The 24,338-nt window shown below is 45.7% G+C and overlaps 1 protein-coding gene across 1 annotated transcript in view; it reads right to left on the reverse strand.

Moving 5' to 3' along the window:
* The window catches only part of PLPP3 (phospholipid phosphatase 3), a 62,913-nt gene extending 45,171 nt beyond the window's left edge, over positions 1–17,742 (reverse strand). Inside the window, exon 1 of the mRNA XM_009287501.1 lies at positions 17,623–17,742. Within this exon, the coding sequence (XP_009285776.1) occupies positions 17,623–17,742 (120 nt within the window). The remainder of the gene's footprint in view (positions 1–17,622) is intronic.
* Positions 17,743–24,338: the final 6,596 nt, after the last annotated feature.

Consider the following 24,338-nt stretch of genomic DNA (forward strand, 5'->3'; position numbering starts at 1 on the left):
AAAAAAAAAAAAAAAAAAAGAAGGGGGAAAAAAAATCAGTCACTTCGCCTCGGATGGGATATCCAAGTAAGCACAGCCCCTTTCCTGCATCTGACATTTTACATAGATAATTAACTCCACATTTTTTTCCTGAGGGAAGTTTATGAAAAAAAAAAAAGTCAGGAACTAAAGTTTTTTCGCAGACCAGAAGGAGGGAGCCTCTAGCGTTCACAAACCAGAGGAGTGCAATAGGAGAGGGAGGGGGGGATAGGAAAACAACCAGCCGATCCAAGGCTGGAGGACTCCCGAAAGCTGGTAACGGTGTGAAGGGGAGAAAACTGGTGACAAATAACTTTAAACATTTTTCTCCTGTTTTTTTCTTCCTGCCCCCCAGCTCTGCTCCATGGGCTGAGACAGACCCTTTTCGAGGGGACGCGGTGTATGTTGTGCCTACAGATCCTGGCGCCTGGCAGATCCCAACAGGGCTACCCCGGCAGGGCCGGATCCTGCCCTGCCTGCTCAGGGCTGAAGGATGGGTTTGGCCATGCCACCCGCCCACCCGGTACCACCACCGAACCGTAGCAGCTTTGGTCTCCTGCACCAGCAACGCCACCTTCGTAAAATGAGTGTAACGAGAGCATTTGGAGTTGGGTGAGGGATTATTATGTTGGTTAATCACCCCCTTGGTCTAATTAAAAACCACCAAGGAATTAAACGAAAGGTTTCCCAGGAACTCAGGCTGGTGGGATGGTAATGCTATCAGCTCCGAGCAGGGCGGCTGGGGGCGCGGGTGGTGGGAAGAGTGTGTGCTACTCAAGGAAAGTATCTAACCACTTGTCTTCTTTTATTTGGTCTTATATCTGACCTCAGCCTTCCGTCTGTGTGCTGGCAAACCACCACCAGGCCAAATTCTGTGCCAAGGCACATATCCTGCCACGTCCCTGTTGTTTCCCTGCCTGCAGAGGCAGGCAGGCAGGGAGGGCAGGTAGGACCCCCCCAGCAAGGACACGCTTCCCTGCTGCTTTTCATGGAGCTGCAGACTATAACCCCAGCGCTAGAGACTGTGCCTCGGCAAAGGCGGGTTTTCCAGGAATCTGTTTAGACACATACCTGGGCATATTGGGGCCAGCCTGGGGGGAAGAAAGCAAAGTGGCTGTTTTCATATTTTATTTTTAGATGTGCGGTGTAAAAAGAAAGGGGAAAACAGACCTTGGACTTTCCTCCAATTCTTTCATTACACCTCAGTGACATGCACTCAGGTGCCATCTCCCACCTTACTTTTAAGGTGACAGCTCTCTTTTGCCCAGTATTGCCCCATGGCACTGAGCACAAAACCATCAGTTTTGGCTCAAAATGGTGCCCCCCAGTGACAGTCACCCACCCGGGGGGCCAAGCTGCCTGTGGAGGACACGTCTCAAGGTCTCTCTCTCTTTCCCTTGTGGCAGAAGTGCGGGTGCCTAATTTAGGCTCCTCGGATGCCTGAATCGAGCGGAAAGAATCTTCACGTGGGAATTCTCCCCCAGCCGAGGGGGCCAGCCCCACCACGCCAGCTGTGGGCACGCTGCCCAGCCCAGCTCACCGCCTCCGCTGCAGGGCCAAGCATCCACCCTTCCCCGTACCCTTCAGAGCCTGGTCCTTGCGAGAGGAGCCCACAGCTTTCAGCAGCCAGCTTCAGCCTTCCCACATCCCCAAATCTGCTGATTGAAAATGATCCCCGCTGAAATTCCCTGGGTTAAATTCAATTTTGCGTTTAAAGTGAGAAAATTAAAAAAAAAAAAAAAAAGACTTGTCATTGTAACAGCAAACAAAAAAAAGAGCCTTTCTTGTTCTTAAAGGGAAATTGAAATTATAGTTTCATATTTGCATTTACAAGATCCCTCAGGCTACTAATGTTTGCATTTTCATAACAAAAAGATTGTACTGTTAATTGATGCAAGCCAGGGCACACAAATAAGTCTGAATCTTGGACAATTTCTTAAGGGAGCAGCCACTACAATTGCTCGGTTCACACTTGACAATGGGTAAGTCAGCAGTGCCAAAAAACAGCTTCTGTGCCTTTGTCAATAATATGCAAGAGATTCATTGGTAATAATTAATTGTTTATTCATAAATGCAATTATTGAATACACCATGCAACAGCTATCCATTTAGGGCTCAGCTTTTCCTTTCAGTCAGATTCTAAATTTCCACTATGGACTGAAGGTTTTTTTCTTCATCTAAATGAACTGAACCAATCGCATTTACTTTATCAGTGAATTTTGCCCCACATTTCTGGAGACCAACTGATCTCGCAACATTTTCACCACTTTCCCGTCTAAGCTGGACCAGGCTGCTGCTGAACAAGGAATGCAGCACTGATACAACCTATGGGAAGATAAAATATTTGCAGTAACACTTGTTCTTGCCCAGATTTAAACGTTAACTGGGATATTTCAGAACCCAACAATATTAGAACAGGAATTGTGTTTTATTCATTCCATCTTGTCATTTTAAGATAATAAGCTCTTTAAGACTACTCCTGTAACAGGAAAAGGGGCAGGAACTGGATGCTGCCCCTTGCACCTTTGTATCTGTGGGACACGACTACATGGAAACCTGCTCATTACATGGCAATAATTTAAAACTGAGAGAAGCTCTTCCTCATTCAGCATGACCAGTCATCACGATCCAGGCCAAAGGGTATCATTTCTGTCAAAAAACAAACAAACAAAAACAGTAAAAAAAGTTCCTGTTTTTACTTTTTTCTCTCTCATCCATAGAAGAGTGTGCCCAAGGGGGACAGTAAGGTCTGGTTTGGGAAAAGAGGAGCCTGTTGGTACGCGGTACACAGGGTGGGTTTGGGGAGAGAGAGTGGAAGGGAGGCAGCTCCGGTTTCTGCTCTGAGGCTCATGGAAGTGGTTTATCCCACACATTATTTAATGTAAAATAACTATTTGTTGGAGCGGGGAGTGGATCTGTAGCCTGCCTTTACACTCCTGCTTACCCCATCCCACTCCCCTTGGCCCAGTACGACTTTAATTAGTCCCTACGACGTGTTTCATTAGTCCAGCATTACCGCTGGGGCACAGCGGCAGCCCGGCAAGCAGCACTGCCCTTCACCGGCATGGACTTTGCGCTCCTGAGGCTGCGCCTCAGCTATGCAGGATGCGGCCCTGGCACTCCAGGCTGCCCTGCTTGCAAGTGTAGAGAATCTCTCCTGCTCTTCCTGACATGCTGCAAACAAGAACGATGTTGCAGAGCAGTTTGACGTCTAAAGTGTGCGTGGTTGCACGCTCATTTTGATGCACAGCCCAGTGCCAAACCACCACTGCCCCCTCAGACCTACAGCGGGGTTTTATATAGGAACAACTTTGCTTTTCTATCATGGGGAGGATTTGGCAGCAGCTCTTCTGGAGAGGAGACATGTAGCAGGGAAGGACCAGGCCCTGCCTATTGTATTTCTTAGAGCCATTAATGACCATGTCTATAGCAATCCTAAAATAAGAAAGTGAGCTGTGTTCAATCCGCTGATTGTTATCCGTACGCTATCTGAGATTGTTCCCCACTGAACGGGTAAATCGGAGCAAAGTTACGTGCTACGCATCAGGTGGCCTAAACTGGAGTCACAAGGCCAGAATACCAGTAAACTTGTGGAAAGTCCAAAGCTGAACTACCGCTACCCGGTTCAAGACTATTTTTAGCACCATCAGCTGCTGCTGGAGAAAACACCATGAGAGGGGCTACGAGTTGCAGGGAGGGGGCTGGGGGTATTGCCAACCCCATCCCAAGGCAGGAGGAGGTTAAGGGCAGGAGAGCTGCCACATCCCCTGCCTGCTTTCACACACGGGCCACCTTCACCGGCACCGGGTTGTCTAACCTGCACAATCATTGCTGCTCTGTTAAGAAATGTTTGCTAAGGCTGGACTTAGACCTGTCTTTGCAGAGAGAGGCAAATAAAAGTGAAATCCAAAGGGGGCCCAATTCTTCCCTTTCCAATGCCACTGGGAAGAATCAAGCCTCATAAATCTTCAGGTTATTTTAAAAAATTAGCTGATTAAATGTCATCCTGATACAGTGTTTACTGCTGTTCAGGAAATTGGGTATCCAGATTGATGCAGGCCAGGAGGGTCACCCCTCAAGCACATGCCTTGGTGACCCATGGGGTAGGAAGCTCTGTGGTCACGGACCCATTCCTGGCATCCCAAATCACTCAGGGTCAGATGCATTCGATTTGCCAACAACCTTCAAGTCCAGTCTGTTTTGAAACCAGCATCTGTACTACTGCCAAGTTTCACAGTCCTGGTATTTCTCCTTAAATTAATTTAGTTCCCTTAAATCTTGCTGGCTCCTAAAATGATTAGAGGATTCCACTTTGCATTATTACAAAGAGAAAAAAAAAGATAGATTTCAAATTACACGATTGCGACGAAAAGCTTGAAAATGCGACCAACAAATCTCATCTGAAAGATCAAAATGCACAAGCTGTAGAAAAGGACGCCTTTTGATTTAATCTGAAGATTTTCTGAAGGCCAAATCCCACGATTCGAAGGAGCCTGATGTATGATTTGGGGGCACTGGGGACGGTAACACCTCGCGTCCAGCTCCAGTTGTGCCTCCGTCTTCAGTCTGCCATCCCTGTCCTCAAAAAAGAGAATAACAGCACCATCTACTGCCCTTCCTTAGCATTTGCTTGGAAAAACCAAACCCTTCAGCTCCATCAAAGCAGCTCCAGTGGGTCATGGCTATGGTTCCCCACTGCCTCGTGACACAGCCCAGTATTAACGGAGAAACTGGAGCAAACTCGGACTGCAAAATCAAAAGCAGCATCTTAATTATGAAAGACGCACGTTAATTATTAGAAATTCCAGCCCTGAATAATACACCTTCTCCCCAGCTGGTGGCATTAAAAAGGATTTCAATAGACCAGTATTTTCGTATAGTTCCCTCAAATCCTTTCATGTGTTTATTAGCAGAGCCTTAAAGGGCTGTCTGTATAATTCACAATTTCTACCAGGCAGACATTTTCACTGTCAACAACAGTTAATGAAAGAGGTGGTACATCGCCGCTCATTTCAAACCTGGTAAAATCTGGGTCTGTGCTCTGCGCTGGCAAGCTCCCAGAAGTTTGTTTGAAAGTCAAGAATGTGCCACGGTTTAATTACGCTTCTAGGTCAGGATCTAAATGAAAGCCCCGTTATAAAGAGCAGTCTCAGAGGAAAGGTCCACACTCGAGTTTTTAGCCCCGAACTGATTACCGGTTAACTCAGGGTAGTTAACACATTTGTAATGTCTGGTCTGGACACTTCCCAGATGTTTGTTGCAGGATGCAAACATTTGTGGTTTATAATGTAAACAGGTACACCTACATTTTTTCAGCCTGGATTGATTTCTGGTTGCAAACCATCTCAATAACCTTGTTGAAAATGCTCAGCATCCAACTGAAAAGTGAAAGAAAAAAAAAAAATCTTTTTCCATGTCTAGACCAAACCATTTTATGGGCCACCCGATAGCTTTTGGCATTGCCTTCAAAGTGTGAAGCCCCTGATGATGAGCATGGATGCTGACAGGGCAGGTGCGTGGCTGGCCACCGGCACTGTGGGGCAGCATGGAAGGCGATGCTGTGCCGAGGAGCAACCTTGAAGGTGGCATGCATGGGCTTGCATCTTCTGAACACGAGCCAAGACGCTGCTCTGATGGGCTGATACTGGAGGGATATGGGCACATAAGTGGGGAAGCAGGTAGAGGCTTTTGAAAGGCAACTTAAGCAAAATATATATGGAGCAATGGTGGGGCTTGTCAAGAGATGAAGCGGTGCAAGAAAAAGTGAAGCATGTGGCCCCACGTGTGGGGGGTCCCCATATCAATCCTGTCTTGCACAACTATACGACATGAAAATGGAGATGCACCAGGGAAGAGCTCCAACAACACTGCCGCCTCGCGTGAGATGAGAGGGTCAGGCCGTGTATTTGTATACAATGCACAAGTCCCTCGGCTTATCTGCTCTCAAGTCTGTATCTCGATAATTCATTGTCAGCGATCCTCAAGTATTTAAATGTGTTTGCAGGGGCCAAGCTGGACCCTCCCCAAATATTTGCTTCAGCACACAAATTGGGTTTGCTATAACCCTGGCCATCCATGCCTTGATCCCTCCATGCTACGCAATGTCCAGGGAGGCGTAAAGGGGCTGCACAGCCTGGTTCTGCCATGGAGGAGCTTTCCTCCACCTGCACTGAAACTGTGAAGGAACCCCTTGCAACAAAACAGAGAGAAAAGAGGTTTTTCAGGGATAACGCCGCAGTACTGTGGCCTGAGCAAGGTTGTACCACAGGTTGACAAAATTTAGCTGGTGATGCTGCAGCAGCCCCTCGAGCGGCCCAGGAGCAGGAGGGGGCTGCAGGACCTCAACGTCCCCATGGGCTGAGTGCTGCACTGAGCCTTCAAGGGGCACAGCACACACAACTAAAATCTCACCAACAGCCTTCAAAGCCTGCACTTTGCTCCCATTTATCTTATCTAGCACTCCACTGAAGTACAGATTTACATAATACATACCTAATATATTAATGTTCCTATTCATCGAGAGGATCTCGACACTGTTTTCTTTGAAAGCCTTGCCAAAAACGATCAAGCTCCTTACAACAGAAGATGGTTTTATAGCTCTGAAAAGGATTTTCTCCCCTGTTTGTCTTCTGGATACTTTCACATAGGCTGTTTGATACTGTGATAAAAGCCAGGCCCAAAAATTCAGGAGTGGTGGGACCCACAGTTTGGGTTAGTAGCACATTACAAAACTACAGCACTCAAATTACTGACTCGGCATGAACCATTTGGTTCACACGCTCTCTCTAGCTACAGTATTTTCCCAAATTATCTTGCTATATAGCCTTTTAATAGCCAGAAGGGGTCAAGCCAGGCCCACTCCCATTTGTCACACACATTTCCAGTTAAATGCCTTTTTTTTTCCCCCCTTAAGTGCACAACCCTCCCTTCCGGCTTCACTTCTCTGTGCCAGTTTAATTTTGCTTGGGACACTGGCTTTCAAAAGGCTGAAGAAATGTCTACAAAGAAGAAAAGCCACTAAAAGAAATGATGTTCAAGTTATGATATTGACCTTAATACAGCTCAAATGACTTTACAAATGCATGCAAGCTACCTGCAGACCACAGCATCAAACCACTGGAAGGATGCTATTCTATTTTCTCTACACACAGATTCACTGCAATATATATCTAGCCTATCTTTTGCTTTATTTTGAAAGGGCTAAAGAAATATTTGCTTTTACATGAACGTTTGGGTATAAATTCTTCTAGCCAAAGGCAGACAAAGAAAAATGAGAAGTAAATTACACATTTTATTTTAAATAGTGATAATGATCAGATCTTGGAACAAACCATTGGGTTAGTGGTTGATCTTTCCACCTTCATACCGTGCCTTTATAGAAGACATGCTGTAGCTGAACACAAAGTATTAGGCTCAATACAGGAGAGGATGAAGTTAGGTGGCTTGAGCTATCCAGAGACTAAGACTATGGCATTAATGGCCTCTTCTGATCTTCAAGCTCTGTAAATTTGCTCTGAATCAGGGATTATGAAATAGCAAAGAGTAAATTCCTTTAAAATTGCCAGTAAATGTCAGGAAATACACTTTAAACACACAAAGACACAGGTTCACTGACAGTTGTTGCACAATAGAACACAAATAGCTTGTGTGCTTCATCATGGGCCCCCTTTATCTCCTTTATCCAATACTGCCAACACCAATGTCAAAATCCTTCTGTTTCCAAACCCCAAGACTGTTTTGAAATACTGAGATTCAAAAATGAAAGAAAAAGACCCCCCAAAGTGATGCATTTTGAGTTCTCATTTTATCTGCCCTCCGCTGCCCGCCTTTCTCCAACCATGCACCTATATTTACAGCCTTCTTGCTTTTAGTGAAGCCTCATACCACCAGCTGCTCAGAAAGTGGAGCAAAATACCAACCACGAGGTGACTTTTGGGGTAGCAAACCCAACGCCAAAAGCACAAATTGTACAAGTCTGACAAGGCACCATTTCAATTTGGTTTTGTTTCCATCTTCTTTTCAGAGACTGCCTGCCTGGGTGGCTCTGCGACCATGTGTGCTTGTGTCTGCATGGGCACGAGCACCTGATAAGCAGCCCAAAAAACACTGGTAGGTCATGATGTGCATTAAGGAATCCAGCCCTGATTTTACTCTTTCCTACTGGGCTTTGATGAAAAGCTCCTGATAATGGTCCTCAAAGAGAAAACATGATCTTTTCCTATTTCTTGACCCATTCTTAGTCATGTTTTCCATACTTAGATAGCACCTTGCTGTCACAAGTTGAAAAGCTGTTGCTGTCTATATTACACACCCTACCTGAAGGCGAGAGATAGAACAGAACAAAACAGAGAAAGAGAAGTGCAAATGAGCACAGTACTTAAACTCACCTGAAAAATAATTCCATAAAAGGGGAATCTTGCTTCCCAAAATAGCTTGGCACCAGGCTGTAACAAGAGACCCTTTTGCTGATGCCAGCCGAGGAGAGTGAGCACGTGACCGCCTGCCCTTACAAGAACTCAGCCCGGACAACGCAGAGGTGTCTTTGCTGCAACTGTCTGCTTAATACCATTGATTTTAAAAGAAAGCAATAAACAGCACCTTGCTTCAAAAATTTCACAGTCCGTAGAAATTAAACCTGGCCAGTCCAAAAGGCTATTATTACTGTGCCTTCTTGTGCAGATGTGATCTCAAGAAAAACACACATCTAGGTCTAATAATAACAAATAATAAAGCTATTCATACAGCCCATTGCTTACACGATGGCAATTTCCCCATAATTGCAGGTAAAAGAAATGGGCACACAAACAGCAGTCTGTAGTAACTCTGAGCTACCCAGGGGTTGGGTTGAAGCTATTTCTTGTAGGTACATATACTTTTGGGAAGAAAACTATTTCAAACCCCAGACAAACCTTGATAAAGCTCTCCTGCATCCCTGCCTGGAGCTGTATTCACACCAGAAAAACACAAGGGAAAAAAAAAGTGCGAGCACAAAGGTGTTTCAGAGGGAAAACGTTTTCTCAGCAGTGATCAGACCCAGTCCCTTTTGGTGCTGGACCTCCAAGCAGTGAAGCAACAGTCAAACACTTACAGCTCCTTCCCCGCCTGTCACGCGAATCACAAGACAAATTTACGCCCAGGAGTGAATGCCTGTGATTAAGCAAGCTGGGAAATCAAGGGCCTGCCCCCATCCTTTCTCCCTCACAGGCTGTGGGGGCGGCGAGGCGGGGTGCTGCAGACGGCAGATACTTGCTCTCTGATAAGGTCAGGGCAGCTCTTGCCTGCTGCGGTCTGCCTGGCTGCTGCCCGTGCAGATTGGGCAGCAGGGCTCTGCGGGCAGCCCGTGCAGTGCCAGATGGGATGCTGCAGCCCTGAGACCCCTTTGCTCATCTAGAGAGAGGGCGAAAAGGCTCAGGAGAGACAGTCATAAAGTCACCTCCAGCATGCACTGGGACCTGTAACTCGGCATCCTCCTAAACAGGGACAGGGCACATGCAAATGCTGCTGGTAATTGCACAGTGCTCATTAAGTTGTTAAACTCAAGGTCACCTGCCGCATGCAAACAAGGCAGGAAGGGAACATCGTGTCCCTCCCATGGCTCCTGCACCTCCAGGCAGCCACCCGTGGCCACTTACTCATTTTGGCATCCTGCCTGGCTCCTCGTACCTTTGCGTGTACCTCCATGCCATACACACCAGTGCCTTAGAGCCCCGGCTTGGGCGCTGGCTCCTGGCCCCACGTACCAAACCAGGGTTGAGCCATGGGGCCAAGCACGGCTGCCTCTCCCGAGAAGCTTGTTCATGGCCACCGCTTATTTGAGAGATGATAAAAGCAAACATTTTGATACCCAAGCTGGGGGTCTAATCCTGCCTGGAGCTGAAATTGAACACTTCATCCCAGGAGGGCACAGACATGGGACATGGAGAGATGCTGAACACTCCCCCTCTTCATCCCACACCAGCAGAAAGACACTTTCAAGGTAAAGAGGAGAAAAAAAAAATCACCCAGGCAAGAGCCATCTCTTGTGGTGCTTCTGCTTTCTTCCAAAGCCCATTAATGGCCTAGGGACAACTTGGCTTATTTAGAAAACAAGGTGGATGAAATTCCCTCATTAGGAAATGTTTTCCAGCTCAGAGCAGCTGCATTTCCAGACACCTGCAGCTGTCCCCACACTGCACACCTTAGGGGACACCAAGGGATGGCACGTGAACAGACAGCAATGTATGCAGCATGCTGCGCATCCAAGCACCCACAAGGCTGGCAGCATTCAGGGGAAACAGAGGATATGGGTGAATACAGCCACACAGGCTTTAATGCACCTTGACTTGTGCACGATGCCTTTGCTCTTCATCCCCTTGCATTATTTTCCTGCCCCCATGGCCCAGCACTCAGCTGAGACAGTGGAGCAGACCTCGGAGCAAGCTATACCCCAATGGGATTGGAAGCAGGAGCTGGAAAAAGTCCATCTTCCTGGCCCTTTGGATTTCTCCCCATCCAGATGGGATCCTCATTTTTGGATCCAGCTGCAATTATAATTTCAGAGCCCAGGACTGCATTTGGGAGCCCAAATTTCCCCCTCGGGTGCCATCTAGTGCTCAGTGCTGAGAGCGGAGGAGCCTCGCAGGTGCCAGGAGCTGCTGGGGAAGGAGATCTCCTCCGCTCCTCTTCCAGGGGCTGCAGCCACCCTTCTGGCTTTAAGCTACTGGCTCACACCAGACTTTATTTCCCAAGATCTCACTGAAAATCACCTGTGATTTGGGTTGATAAAGCTTCTTCCAACCATTTCTTTCTCTACCTCTTTTTTTGTCTCTGTAATACTGTATAATTTCAGGAATAAGCAACCACATGGCAGCGCAGACTCAGGAGGTGGGACTCCTTCAGAGGATAACATCTGCTGGAGACATCTAAAATCTGTTTCTAATCAGTGGAAAGAAAATGTTTCCTTGAAGTGCCAGTCTATCAGATTTATAAGGGAAGGCTGCCACAGGGTGGGAAGTGCCTATTTCTATTCATTTGACTGTAAAGTGAACCAAAATGGCTCATATGGATACAGCCACCTCTTCAGAAGGCAGCATGGATCCCATGCAGGGCTGTCCTCCTGGTTTTGAGGGGAAGTTTGGGCAGATTGTCACAAGCCAACATGGTGAATTCAAACAGAAGAGCTTGGATTACAAGAGGTGCAGAAGGAAAACAGGTAGAAACTAGCCTGGCACTTAAGAAATACAGAAATATGACTTGCAATGAGACCATAAGGAATGCAGAAGGGAAAATAACTCCAAAATTTCATATGCATTTCCACTTCTTTCAGCCAATCTCTATATTCTTCTCACCAGAAGCTAGTTTTACCTGTTTCTACTATTTTTATTCTTTTTTTGCTATACGTCCTCAGGCATATGGAGCTTAGAGCATTAGCACAACCTGCAGCCACAGGTGCTTGAATTGGCCCATCACACATGCCCATGCACCGCTGCCCACAGCTGGGAACCCAGCAAATGCCATACCCCTTGTCTCCTCTTGCACCCTGCAGAGATGGTTTTGGTCTCCAGGAGGTTAACTACTTGACTGAAGGGTTGGGGCTTGTCCCAGTGCCAGGGTACAGGGCTGAGGATCCTCAGTCAAACTCTGAGATTCATGCATCCTAAGGAAGATGACAGTGTATTTTACCCAAACTCCAGCACTACTACTTTGTCTGCTTCCCAGTGCTGCTCATCACGATTTTCCTGCGTGAGTTCTACAAAATTGCCATCCCCCTGGTGACCGCAGCACATGCCAGCCCATAAAGTCCTTCCACCACCCAGCCTCAGACCCCAAAAGTGTCATGAGACTCACTGAGGCTAGAAACTTCCCTCCTCCTCCACACTGCCTTCCCAGAGCCCAGGGACACACACCCCACGTGCCCCCAGTGCATTGCAGCCCCACAGCTCCCAAGAGCTAGCTCAGGTCTGTCTCACCAAGCCCAGGTCTCACCTCTGCACTGCAATGTAGACATATCCTCAGGGCATGTCTATTCACCAGGCTCAGGCTGCTCCATTCCTGCTCGGAGCTGGCAGGTTGCAAGTTAGGTCTGGTTTGGAAGCTGCAGAGCAACGTTACAGTGCAAAGTGAGCCGAATTTGCCTGGGCACTGCGCCACGCTGAAGCAGCTCTACAGCACGCATCCAGCTTGGGGCAAAAGCAGTGGAGGCTGTGCAGACCTGCTCCTCCAAGCTCCCCATCACCACCGCTCTCCAAGAGCCGTGTTGCACTCCCATCCACAGCTAATCCTGCTTTCCTCTGCCTCTGCTGGCATCTCCCCCTCCCAAAGGTGGCGTGTCCTTGCTCTTGCTGCAACAAGGCCATCAGGAGCATTGCATTTCAGTACCCTTGGGGTAATGCATGGCTCCTGCCGGAGTCGTGCTCCCATTTCAGAGGCTCTGAGACTGAGCCTGCTCTGGGAGAAGCTAAAATGATTCACTTGCAGGCTTGCTTGCTGTTTTATTAATTCCTTTTTTTCATCTGCAATTTCAAATGGTGCAACTTTGAGATCAAAGCCCTTCCCCTGCTCTAATGGCTCCATGTAAGCCTGGCCTTCACACGTACAGAGCCTCTGCCTCGAGGAAAGACGTGAGATTCAATCTCAGCCAACATGAACCAATTCACAGAGAATACAAACTGGGCTAAATTTTACTCTCACTCATACACATCCAAAGTTAATTGGCTTTAATGTGGGAAGAACGTACCTACTCAACTAATCTTAGTCAGAGCAGGCCCATCCCTGCTGTGTATTTAAGAAAACCCATTGGATGGTGCTGCCTGTGAAATAACTGCAATTACCCCTGGCCTGAGGTGAGAAAGAGTGGCTTGAAAGTGTGCTGCATGGACAAACAGCCAGCAGGACACAAGGCAGGGGGCTGCCACATCCTTCCACCCAGAGGAGGGTTGTTTATGTTGGGCTTCCTGAGCAATACTCAGCTCAAAGTTTGATCAAAGATGCTATTTACACTCTACCTGTTTTTTTTCAACATACTACAAATAGTCCCATGTGTACCCTTTCCTCCCCTGTTTCAACACTGCCATTCTGCAGGACAGAAGGAAGGTCAATGGGGCCCAAAATGCATGGCTATCATAGAATCATAGAATAGTTTGGGTTGGAAGGGACCCTTAAAGGTCCACCCCCCCTGCCATGGGCAGGGACATCTTCAACTAGATCAGGTTGCTCAGAGCCCCGTCCAACCTGGCCTTGCATGTTTCCAGGGATGGGGCATCTCCCACCTCTCCAGGCAACCTGTTCCAGTGTTTCACCACCCTCAGCGTAAAAAATTTCTTCCTTATATCTAGTCTGAATCTACCCTCTTAGTTTAAAACCATTATCCCTTGTCCTATTGCTATAGGCCCTACTAAAAAGTCTTTCCCCATCTTTCCTATAAGCCCCCCTCTAAGGGAGAACAGATCTCCCACTCAGCTGGAGATGGTGGTAGATGTTGACCAACATCATTCAACACATCAGGAACAGGAGACCCTGCACTTGAGACAACTGCCAAAGTTTAACATAAGGTGAACCTGTACAGAAGGGTAGCAAGGCTTCATTTTGGTTTAGACCTGTCATAGTAAAGTTTGGCTTAAATTGATTAGGTGTTGTTTTATGATAAAATGAAGCAAAATCTGTCAGAAAGAAACATCACAGCTTGCTGTCCTTTATACTCTGAGCAGTGGGTCTGTACAGCCATGCTGGGCAGGAAAATAACAGGGCAAGGACAGAGCCAGTCTCAGCAGTTATATCTGAATGTAAACAAGGTCTCTATAGGGCATGGATGAAATCCCCAGCCTGAGGTCACAGGAGAAGAGCTTAAGGTTGTTCTAGCTGGACCTAGTCTCCAGACTTAGCCCCCCCTTTGAACACGGTCCCAAGGCAGCCTGCAGACCCCTAAGCGATGCCCTCTCTCCCTTGGGTGCTGGCAGGGGCCATGCTGGAGCAAGCACTGAATAACCCCCATAACAACAGACACAGTTATTTGTCCATTTGATTTTTCCTGAGACAAACACTTTGCTGCTCCTGCCCCACAGCAATGCAATGGGCTGTCCCCTCCTGGAGCTGCAGTCCAGCTTCCTCTCCTGGCCCTTTCTGTGTCACCCTGCCCGGTGGCACTGCTGTTGTAGAAGACCGCTCAGGTCACGCGTTTTGTCAGAGCCAGGCTGGATCTATTCTGATGCGTGACAGCTCATGAATCACTGTGAATCAGGAGCAAACTGTCTTTCCTCGAATTTGAAATGAGCTGAATCTTTTTCTCATAGACCTACTCCATCATTCCCCATTTACAAAAAAAGACTCACTCTTTTTGTTCTCTCATGTCAACCAGCAAGCAGAAGCACCTCACTGAACAGGGTCTCTTTTCCTATTAGAAACTGTACGTGCATTTGTTGTGCACAGTGCCATTTGATGCATGCGTTGCTGATAAAACACAGGCTCTGGTTTAACAAATCAATACAACAGTCCCGTTCAAAGCCCCTCTGAGCAAAGGGCTTCTTGATGTTGTTTCCTTATCTAATCTTTCATACTTCAGCATTTCTTCATTTAAAACATTGATAATTAAAAATGCAGAAGGGGATGATCACAAGGAGAGATTAAAGAACTTTAACAAAATATTTGAAATAATAATAGCATTACATTACAGGGAACAATGTCTCCTTATTAACTAACTGCTGTGCAACAGTGCCCAGGGATCCCAAGCAATGGCTCAAAACCCATCTGCGTTAGGTGCTATGCAAAGACAAGAGCTGCTATAAAAAGCGTACAAACTCCCTACAGGATGCAAAAGGCAGCCTAGCAGATGTTTACATCTCCAATTTCTTTGAGACAGATCCTTACTTTTTTCTTAGTTCTTACTGAATTCCAAAGGTTAATAAAATGCTGCCTGAACCAAGAATTTAGGAGTTCTATTCTTCGAGCTGCTCTGCATTTTATAAAGAGATGTGCATCAGATGATACATCAGTTAAAAATAACTGGGAAACATCAAGTAATTATAAGTACATGTCCCACAGGTTTGCATATCTTGAATACTGAAATGCCTTCCAATCATGCATTAAGTGACAAGTCTCACTTTTGCCACTGGAAATAGCGTATGCAATGCCTTCTGTTTTTGTAAGGTTTTTATTTTGGAAAGCTGTCCTAAAAGACACTGCTCAGTGTTTATGGTAAAGAAGGCAGAGCAAAGACCTCTGCTTTGCAGCTGGAGTAGACTGGGATTTCAGGTTCGTTCTTGTAGGATTTTTCTCAGGAGTCCCATAACAACCCTGTAGCAAACCTACAGTCACAAGCCTCATCCTTCATAAAAATAAGAAAGCTAGCATTGGACTCCAAATGAAGAATAAGCAGCAAAGACTCAGGACTTTCAGCTATCAGTACCACAAAAAGATTTGTGGTACATGCTTTCTTCACTAGGGCTCAAGAAGCCCCACAACTGCCTTAAGAGTAAAAATTGCCTCTACTTCACATGGAGATCCAAGCGCATCCTGCATCGTGATCCTATGTAAAGGGCTGGTTACTACAGACTGCAGAGAGAGGTGGAATTCAAAGCCAACCTGGATATCACAGCTACTCTGCAAGACAAGAGAAATGGGTAAATTTGTATCAGCTCAGCATAAAGATCTGGCCACCCAGAGTCATTTCACTGCACAGCTAAGCATGAGATGGATCTGATTTCTATTTCTTCCTTTTAGCCACAGTACAGCAAAATCAGCTTACTCAAACCCCTGGAGGGGAATCTCTGTACAATAGCCCCAATGTGCCTTAAATTGCTAAAATAGCCATTAGCCAATAATCTCATCTACCGCTTCTCATCTGTATAGCTCCAATCCTTTTAGAAAGGAGGAAAAGCAGCACCCATCATTTACGGGGAGAACACAATTGAAATTAATACAATTCCTCAATTAATCAAAAAGTCATCACAAACATCCTGTGAAATATCCAACAAAGACATCCTAGCTCAGCAATGAAGCTATGTTTGTCTCATGTCTTTACATAAAAGAATAGGATTTGGAAAAGCGTGATGGCCCAACTGCCCAGAAGGTTTCTCCAAGCTTCAAATTACTTTCTCCTTGTTCTTTTCCATCCTGTCCCCAACATGTCTTTGAGAGACACTTATGGCCACAGTTCTCACACTCGTCCTCCCCAAAAGATGCTCAGCAGCAGAGAGGACTGTCCCAGCTCTTCCTCACAGGAACTGAGGATGTGGACCAGAGTAGGAGGCCACTCAGCAGTAAGTCTCCTTGAAAGTGGAAGGAATCCACCTAAGACTTCATGATCTCAAAAGAGCAGGAACAGGAGGTGAAGGTCAAGACTACTTGTAAGAATAAACAGTTATAATTAATTTTTTCCTGGATTTGAGACATCAAAGGAGGGAGGTACATTGGGAGAAAAAGGAAGCAAAGTTAGAGGGATAAAGGCAAGGCACAAGAAGAGTCTGGGGCTGTCCTTCAGAGAAACAGGCAGAAGGGGAAGAGGAAAGGGAAAGCAAGTGAGAAATGGGGAAAAAAAAAAGACCTAAGAAGGGAAAGGGAGGTGAGAGGGGCAAATGGATCAGAGAAGAAGAGAGCCAGATTAAAAAAAAAAAAAAGAAAGAAAGAAAGAGTCAGACTGGGCACTCTATAAAAAAACCTGAGAATAAAGACTCACAGAAAGTATGGTCAAGTGAAGGAACAGGGAGCATGACCTGGAGGTCAGGAAACCAAGATGCAACAAACAGTGAGGAATTCAACAAATAAAAGCCCTCAATATTAGGATGCATAAATCTGTTGAGCTAATCCCTCTACTTCCACTTGCCCTAACAGAGTTTGGGTCTGAAAGAGAATTTGAGACACAGGCAGGGTAAGGGAAAGGCACATCAGGAGAGGTGAAAAGGATCAGAAGCAGCATTTTTTCCTCTATAACCTCTCATATTTTATAGCTCCACCTCATCAGAGTACATGATCATACGGTGAGTTTGTAGGTTATCCTACATGACATGCTGTCAATCTCTGTATAAATCATTGCTCTCTTGATTTTTCTCATGTATTTCAAATGAGACTTTCTCAGCAAAAGCTGCTGTTCAATCTCAAAGAAGGTTAAATGGTTTTCCAGCTGATTCTTGGCCACAGTTTCTTTCTACTCAGCTCAAAATAAGGGCCAAATCCAAGCTTGGCTCTGTGCCGTCTGTTTTCAGTATTACTCGATAAGTTCCTTTCGTCTGGAAAAACCTTCAGATTTATCTTCCACTTTTCCCCCATACAGAGATAACGGCCAAATCACAAGCGCCTTCGCTGAACATGTGTGACTCAGATGGTCATGAAACATAGCGGGGCTCCATTTCCACACGCCGACTTACAAGACCCAAAGCCATTTGTTGTTTCCTACTTGTTAGACCTCCCAGTCCAGCTATGACAATAATGGACTTAACGAGACCTCATTTTGTTGCTGATTAAGCTTTGCCACCACAATCGCTAGGTTGCACAGCAATACATGCTGGTGTAGGACTCTCCAGGGAAGCTCATGAGATTTCACCTACGTCTGCGTATTCCAGATTTTTCCTCCCAGCCTAGCAAACTTGGCAAAAACATTTTGATTTCTACTTAAGTGGGTTGTGAAAAACTAACGTTCTCATCTGAGAGCAGGTCTCTGAAGATTTCTGCAGAGGATGCGAGTGCAGCTCCCACGGTCGGGCTAGCCCCAAGGCTCACATCTGAGAGGGCATCCTCAGACTGGAAGCGCTCCATGGCCTTAGCAGAACAGAGTGGTTTAAACCAGTATGGCTGATTCACAGAAATTATAAAACCAGATTAGGAGATCTAATTTCTAGGCAGCAGGAAGAACCGATGGGAAGGCCAGCTGTGAAAATTGCTTTCATTTACACAACGCACAAGAATGGGCCAAAAATGCTACTGTAGGATCATGTCCTGTATCACATGAGTTGGTCAGATCAGAAAACATTTGCAGGATTATTACAATATACCATTTCTTTAATCAGTAAATTCCTGATACAACATATACTGAAGTCCATGGGAAAAAGCCAACTGCTTTCAGCACGCATTGGAAGAAACTGGAAAATTATACTAACGCACAAACTTGCAATAGGACACAAGTAAAATGATATCCCTGCTTATAAAAGCAGTCATATCAAGCAGACTGTAAAATTAAATTGATGCACTAACACGCAATACAGCCTAAGCAAAAAATTATATCCCTAGCTATCTAGTAATACTGCTGCATACATCTAGTGGGTATGATTAGTGTGTTACGAGGCTGTTACTTAGGTACACAAAATATAGCCAAAAGATTGTTATTGCTCATGAAAGAGGTTTTGGGTTGTTTGTTTTTAACATGGATTGTCAAATTTAGGTTTATTTTCACAATATACTGCCGAGTTATTAAAGAAAGCATTGTATAAAGGTTAACTCAGAAGCCTGGGAATCAGGGAAAACACCCTTTATTATGTGTGATTTGTGGTTTATCTTCTGATCAGTAAAATATGAGTAACGTCCCTTTGGTGAGGCCCTAATTCATTAAGGTTTTTCACATGGCAGTAAGACACGCAGGTTGGAGAGGAATACGACTTACGAGTGCTGCAAGTCAGAGTTTACACGCATGTTTTAAGGACTTTGACACACAATCAGGTTGCTGCACTGTGAAGTGTTACCCTACTTTGGTTGATGGATAGTTACTGCCCATGTAAGATGTCTTACCCTTGTATGGGAGCAAGGTAACTCCAGGCAGCTTGCTGCATCGATGCCAGGGTAAGCCGGGGCACACAAAGTTCCTCCAGAGCAGCCGAGGGACAACAACTTCTTTGACAATGGCAACTTGTATTAAAGCCTTTAGCAATTATTTCTCATCAAAGCCTCTAGATAATTAAGTCCTCTCTCCAAATGAGTGCAACAGTTCACACACATTTCCCATTGCTGCCTTGTTAAGCTTGGTGACCTACATGAACGATGCTGCTGCAGCCTTGGACAAGCCTCCATCTCACAGACACACAAAAATGCCGGTCGTGTAATTACCCCTGAGCATCCGTTTTGTGGCAGCCTTGGCACAAGCATTACAGACACTGAACTCTTCATCCTCGAAGATGATCCCACCAGGATTGATGTGCACAATGGGGGGAATACTCACTTTTTCCTACCAGCCAGCAAAAATCTGCATTTCTGAGTGTAGATCCAGATGTAAAGGCATTGACGGCCCTTTGGCTAGTTTTCCGTCTCTAGGAGGCTCTGTTATTTATCTCTGATCCGGTTGGGATTCAGGCTAATGCAACAGAAGTGAAAAATCTCTACTGCTCTTGCAAATAAATTGAGCCATTCTGTTGCCATGTCATACAAATTTATGAGGCGAGATTTGCTCTCAGTTTCACCTCCCCTTGCTTGTGCATAGGCCTAGGAAGATATGAGAGATCATTCAATGAATGTCTGCAACTTACATCCACTCCATCTTAATGGCATCACAACCTGCATATAACTAGATTTCCGCCCCCCGCCCCCAACACATTTTCTTGATTCACCTTCAAAATCTAAGTGGGTGAGATTTTACATTTGTCCAGATTTTTTCCTCTCACCGCTGCCTGCCATATCGCTTGAATACAGAGGCACAAAAGGGCTGGGAGGGTCCTGATGTGCCCATGGCCACGTAGGCACTGTGTGAGCCCCTTCCTCCAGGAAAGCAATCCCTCTGTCATTGAGGGATTATCAGTGTGGATGTGGATATCCAAAATGACTGTGACATCCAAAATGTGACTGTGGATATCCAAAATTACTCTGGCTACTCTCTCAAAAGGATGTTTGCAATTGGAGGAGGTGGGACAGAAGCATGATTTATGCTGTCAGAAATTGATTTTTTTTTTTTTTTTTTTACTACACACACTACATCTTGGGAGCAGCCAAGCAGCCTGCTTGCTTTGCTTACAAACTCCTAATTTATCCAACTTTGGTTCAGAGAGATAGGTGAGATTTTCTACAGGAACAGCTGGATTATAAACATGGCAGGGAAAAGATGCCCCATGCCCCATTGCAGCTACTGCTCAGGTGGTACCACCCCGTGCTCTCTGCTTGGGATAACCCCCCCAAGTGATGCTGAACAAGGCACGAGTCCCGCTTAGCAGGGAAGTATCCAAAAAATGCCTGCACAAATGCACAGGTAATACAGGGCTGATACTTACAGAAAATCACTGACACTGCAAACTGTCTAAATTCATCCCCCCTGGAAAAAGCACTCCCTTTCCTCCATGATCCCCCGAGCACACAGCCAAGTAAGCACATCTCTCTGCCCCTCACCTGCCTTCCTGACAAATCCCCAAGACGTCTCTCTCCCAGCTCACACTCTGCTACACAAACTGCAAACTCACAGTTCAACCATCTTCCTAACGTTACCATGGTTTCCCAGGTCTCTTACCAAAGCTCATTCCCATGATATAACCTAAAATGCTTTTCTTAAAACCTGTAAGAGATTCCTATGCATGGATTGCAGTCCCGATCTTTTCTTTTCCCTGGTAGTTGATTTATTAAAAATACCTAATCCCAGCTGTGCCAGTTTCTCAAGAACACACCCCAATGGCTTCTGAAGGAAGGGCAAGCCTATATAAAATATCAGAGATAGGATTTCACAGAAATAACAGCTAGGGAAGCATCAAGCATCAAATCTACAGACATAATCACACTGAGTTCCCGATGATCCTTCTAGTGTGGGAGATTATTTGAAGTCATACATCTTTCAGATTCTTTTTTCAATTTCATAATATTTGAAAGAAGCCACTCAAGCCTCTCAAACCAAGATTTCTGATGCAAAAACTCCACACCGCAGACCAAAAATAGCAGAATTATGAGCACTAAAAGTGTCTAGCAAGGCTTTTTATTTTAATTCATATTTGAGAAAGGTTTCTAACAGCTGGAGAAAGTAAGAGCTGTATTCATAAAACCCTTGTGTATTTGCCACACAAATGGTGCTTTTATTGAGCGGGGGGGTGGGGGGGGGTGGGGAATGCGGAATGTGCCTATTCCGCATCAGGAATGCGTTTCTCCAATTCATAAATCCTCCCCCTCTCCCCCAGCTGACTAAAGGAAACCTTTCTCAGTTTGCCACCGAGGTGAGAGAGGGCGAGAGCGATTCTCCGAGAGCGCCAGCCCCAGAAAGAGGCATTTCAGCTGAAACAACACACTTATTAAAAACACGCATACAAATAGGACTATGTGTTACAGCCCGGCCAAGGGACGCTCATAGCCGGCACAGACAACAGCAGGGACAAATCTCTCAAAGGTACAGCCAACCCACCATACTAGCAGCCTGCCACAAAGTATAACGTCCTGCCATAAATACATACGTTTTTCAGGACAGGTCTGAGAGTTTCCAGGCTAAAATGGCCACTCGGACACAGGTGGGAAGAAGGAATGAGTTACGAGGATGGGGAACTGAAACATAGAAAGACAGAAGGCGAAATAAAAAAAAAAAAAATCTAGATTTACTTTAAAACTGGTGATTGAAGAGGATATATAGACAGAACTAGAAACAGGAACCAGAAACCCTGATTTCCCCCAAGCAAAGCTTTGTCCTGAACTGCAGGCACCACAAGGCACTAAAGATGCTCCTAAGATGCAGACACTAAGGCGCAGGGGAATACCTGTACTTGGGGTTGTTCTGGGCTTAGTGACTTCACAGCTCAGCGCTGTTAAAAATGGAGCAGTTTGGGTTAATAAGAGAGGTCTAACTCTTGGCAGATTCCCAGGTGGGGAGCTTAAAAGTAAAAATAAAATAAAAGCCACCTAAACATTCGGGCTTGGCAGCAGCCAAGTGGAAGGTTTGGATGGGGATTTTTAGACTTCGGCTCAGCTCCATCTCTCCTACTTTGGGCACTTCAACCCTTAACTGCGTGTAGTCCTTAACAGCTCGCCCAACATCCTACAGGGGCTGAACCCAAATCCCAAGGTCCTGGTCGAGACATGAACCAGACGCTCGATGTGCAGGGACTGACCTTGCAGCATCCCTCCACCTCAGGCAAGAACATCTGCACTCCACAGTCCCATCCAAATAACAGATTCTGATGCTTCAACAAGCCTCATTTTAAGTATTTCTTCATTTAATACCATCTGTGTGTGGTTTAATTTTAGCCCCATTCTTGTCCTGGCTATCATGGATGTGGAGAACATGTTGTTCCACCCTGTTTGGAGTAATGCTTTGATACAGAGTGGCAATACAGAAGGGGCAAAGGAAATAGTAAACTGATTCTGCAAGGTCCTGGGTCTTTAAATAGCATTTCATATCAAGGTCAAAAAAGGCTGGATCTACTGTACAGGCAACAGACCAAATTCTAAACTCTTCCTCAGTCAGTCCCTGGAATAGATGTTTATGGGTCCAAACCGAAGGGTGAGGATAAACTTCAAACTCCTCCTCACCAGCAAGTGCTTTGTCAGCTGAGCTAATTAGGCAAAGCCAAGAGAAGGTCTGCCAGCTCTCACAGATTATGCCCTAAAAGAAAACATATTGGCAAGCCACTGAAAAAATGCTATAAGCAGCTCACACAGTCACTGCTTTCCCCCCCACACTGCTAGAAGTTATCTTCCAGGACTTGATCCTGAGCTCCAGGCTACAAAGTTTCTGTAGGAACTGTATTGCCCACAACTTGTAAAGAAAAGGAAGGTAAGACTGCATGGAAACAAAAAATACCCCCCTCCTTTCCCTATAACTCCCCTCAAATCCATATTGTGCTTCACATTTGTGGATAAAGCCTAAAAGACTGATTCCATGATTGCTGAAAAAGGACTAGTGTACATATCTGCTTTAAAAATGACCCCCAAAACCCCCAAATAAACCATCATCCTAATCACAGAGCATATAAAAAAAAACAGGAATTCATTACTATTAACTTCTAATGGGATGAGGAATCTAGTTACTCATTTGTGCCCTAAAAAACCCCTTATCCAGAAGTCTCATTCTCATGTAGGAGTAAACCACTCAGAAAACGTGTCCTTCTCTAACTGCTGGTTAGAGCGTGTATGCACCCAATGCTTCCATATGCAAGCAGTCTCTTTTCAGCAGCCTCCTCATTAAATGAATGTTTATCATGCTTCACGTGTTTTATTTTCAATGTAAGAAATATCGCACTCCTTCCCCACTCTGACTCAGGGAGGGTTTTCAGCACACATTCCCACCAGAGCATCATATGTTGCCATACACTCCAGATTTTCACTCAATACCAAAAAGAGAACCTAATAGGCTTTAGACCCATGTCCATTACATTTTTGGAATAATACTTCCATATTGCATGTTGTTACATTATATTACAATGAGCTAATCACAAGATTGTTTTTGAATAATTAACCCCCAGAAACGTTAATTTCCAACACTGTAGCACGACAATTCAACATCTGCTCTTGGCCAGTACATGGGGTTTGATAAATAACATCAGTTACATAATATAAATGGGAATTGCTTGGTTACAAATCTAATGTGCATAAGCCTCTGATGCATGTAGTTTCTCTAACATTCAAAAAAACCCATTTCACATGTCACCGTTTACCCAATGCTGTGTGATCTCATTAACTATCTCCTCCAAAACCAGACTGAGAAAGGAAATCCTACTGAAAATCCACAGATTTAGGGCACTTACAAGGGTTGGATGGCATGCCCCAGAACCTGAGCTTTTGTATAAACAGATGTACAGTGTTCCTCGTCTTTTTTGGTCGCACTGAACTGCAAAAATACAGCATCCTAACCCTTCCCAAATGGGCCAAGAGGTTCAGGATGCTGAGCTGAAGTCCTTTGACAGGTCAGACGTGGCTCGAGACGTTCAGCTATGAGCCCTTCTGCAGGTTCACGACGGTGACCGAAGCCAGCACTGCAAGAGGCAGCACCCAGGTTTGCCCGGGTGCCCTCCCAACCCTTCAGCATCCTGCTGTTTAGCCCTGCACTACCGAAAAAGCCTCTTGCATATTCAGTGAAAGGAGTTCGGTGCCCGAGAGGAGCATCAGCAAAATGAGTGCATGGCATGAGCCTCTGAGAGCTGCGAGGGGCCCCCATTTTTCCGCCCAGGACTCCAGCACCCCAAAAAGGGTGCAAAAACCCCTCAATGTTTTAGCATTCAGACCTAATTTCTACTGTAAATCCAGCCCTGGTAGCACACCAGGGAGAGCTGAGAACCAAAGCCACCCCATGGCAGCTTTCCCCATGCCATCACGTAGTCCCTGGCTGCAGGGAGGGTGGAGGTGCTTGAATGGGGGAATCTGGCTCCCGGCTGCACTGGGGTGCAATAAAGGGCACAAGCAGCAAAGCAAGGGAGAACAAGCCCTGGCAGGCTGTATTTAATAAGCCCAAACCCAGAAAAAATGACTGC

Source organism: Aptenodytes forsteri, unplaced genomic scaffold, assembly GCF_000699145.1.
Source record: "Aptenodytes forsteri isolate BGI_AS27 unplaced genomic scaffold, ASM69914v1 Scaffold119, whole genome shotgun sequence".
In the NCBI taxonomy this organism is placed as follows: domain Eukaryota; kingdom Metazoa; phylum Chordata; class Aves; order Sphenisciformes; family Spheniscidae; genus Aptenodytes; species Aptenodytes forsteri.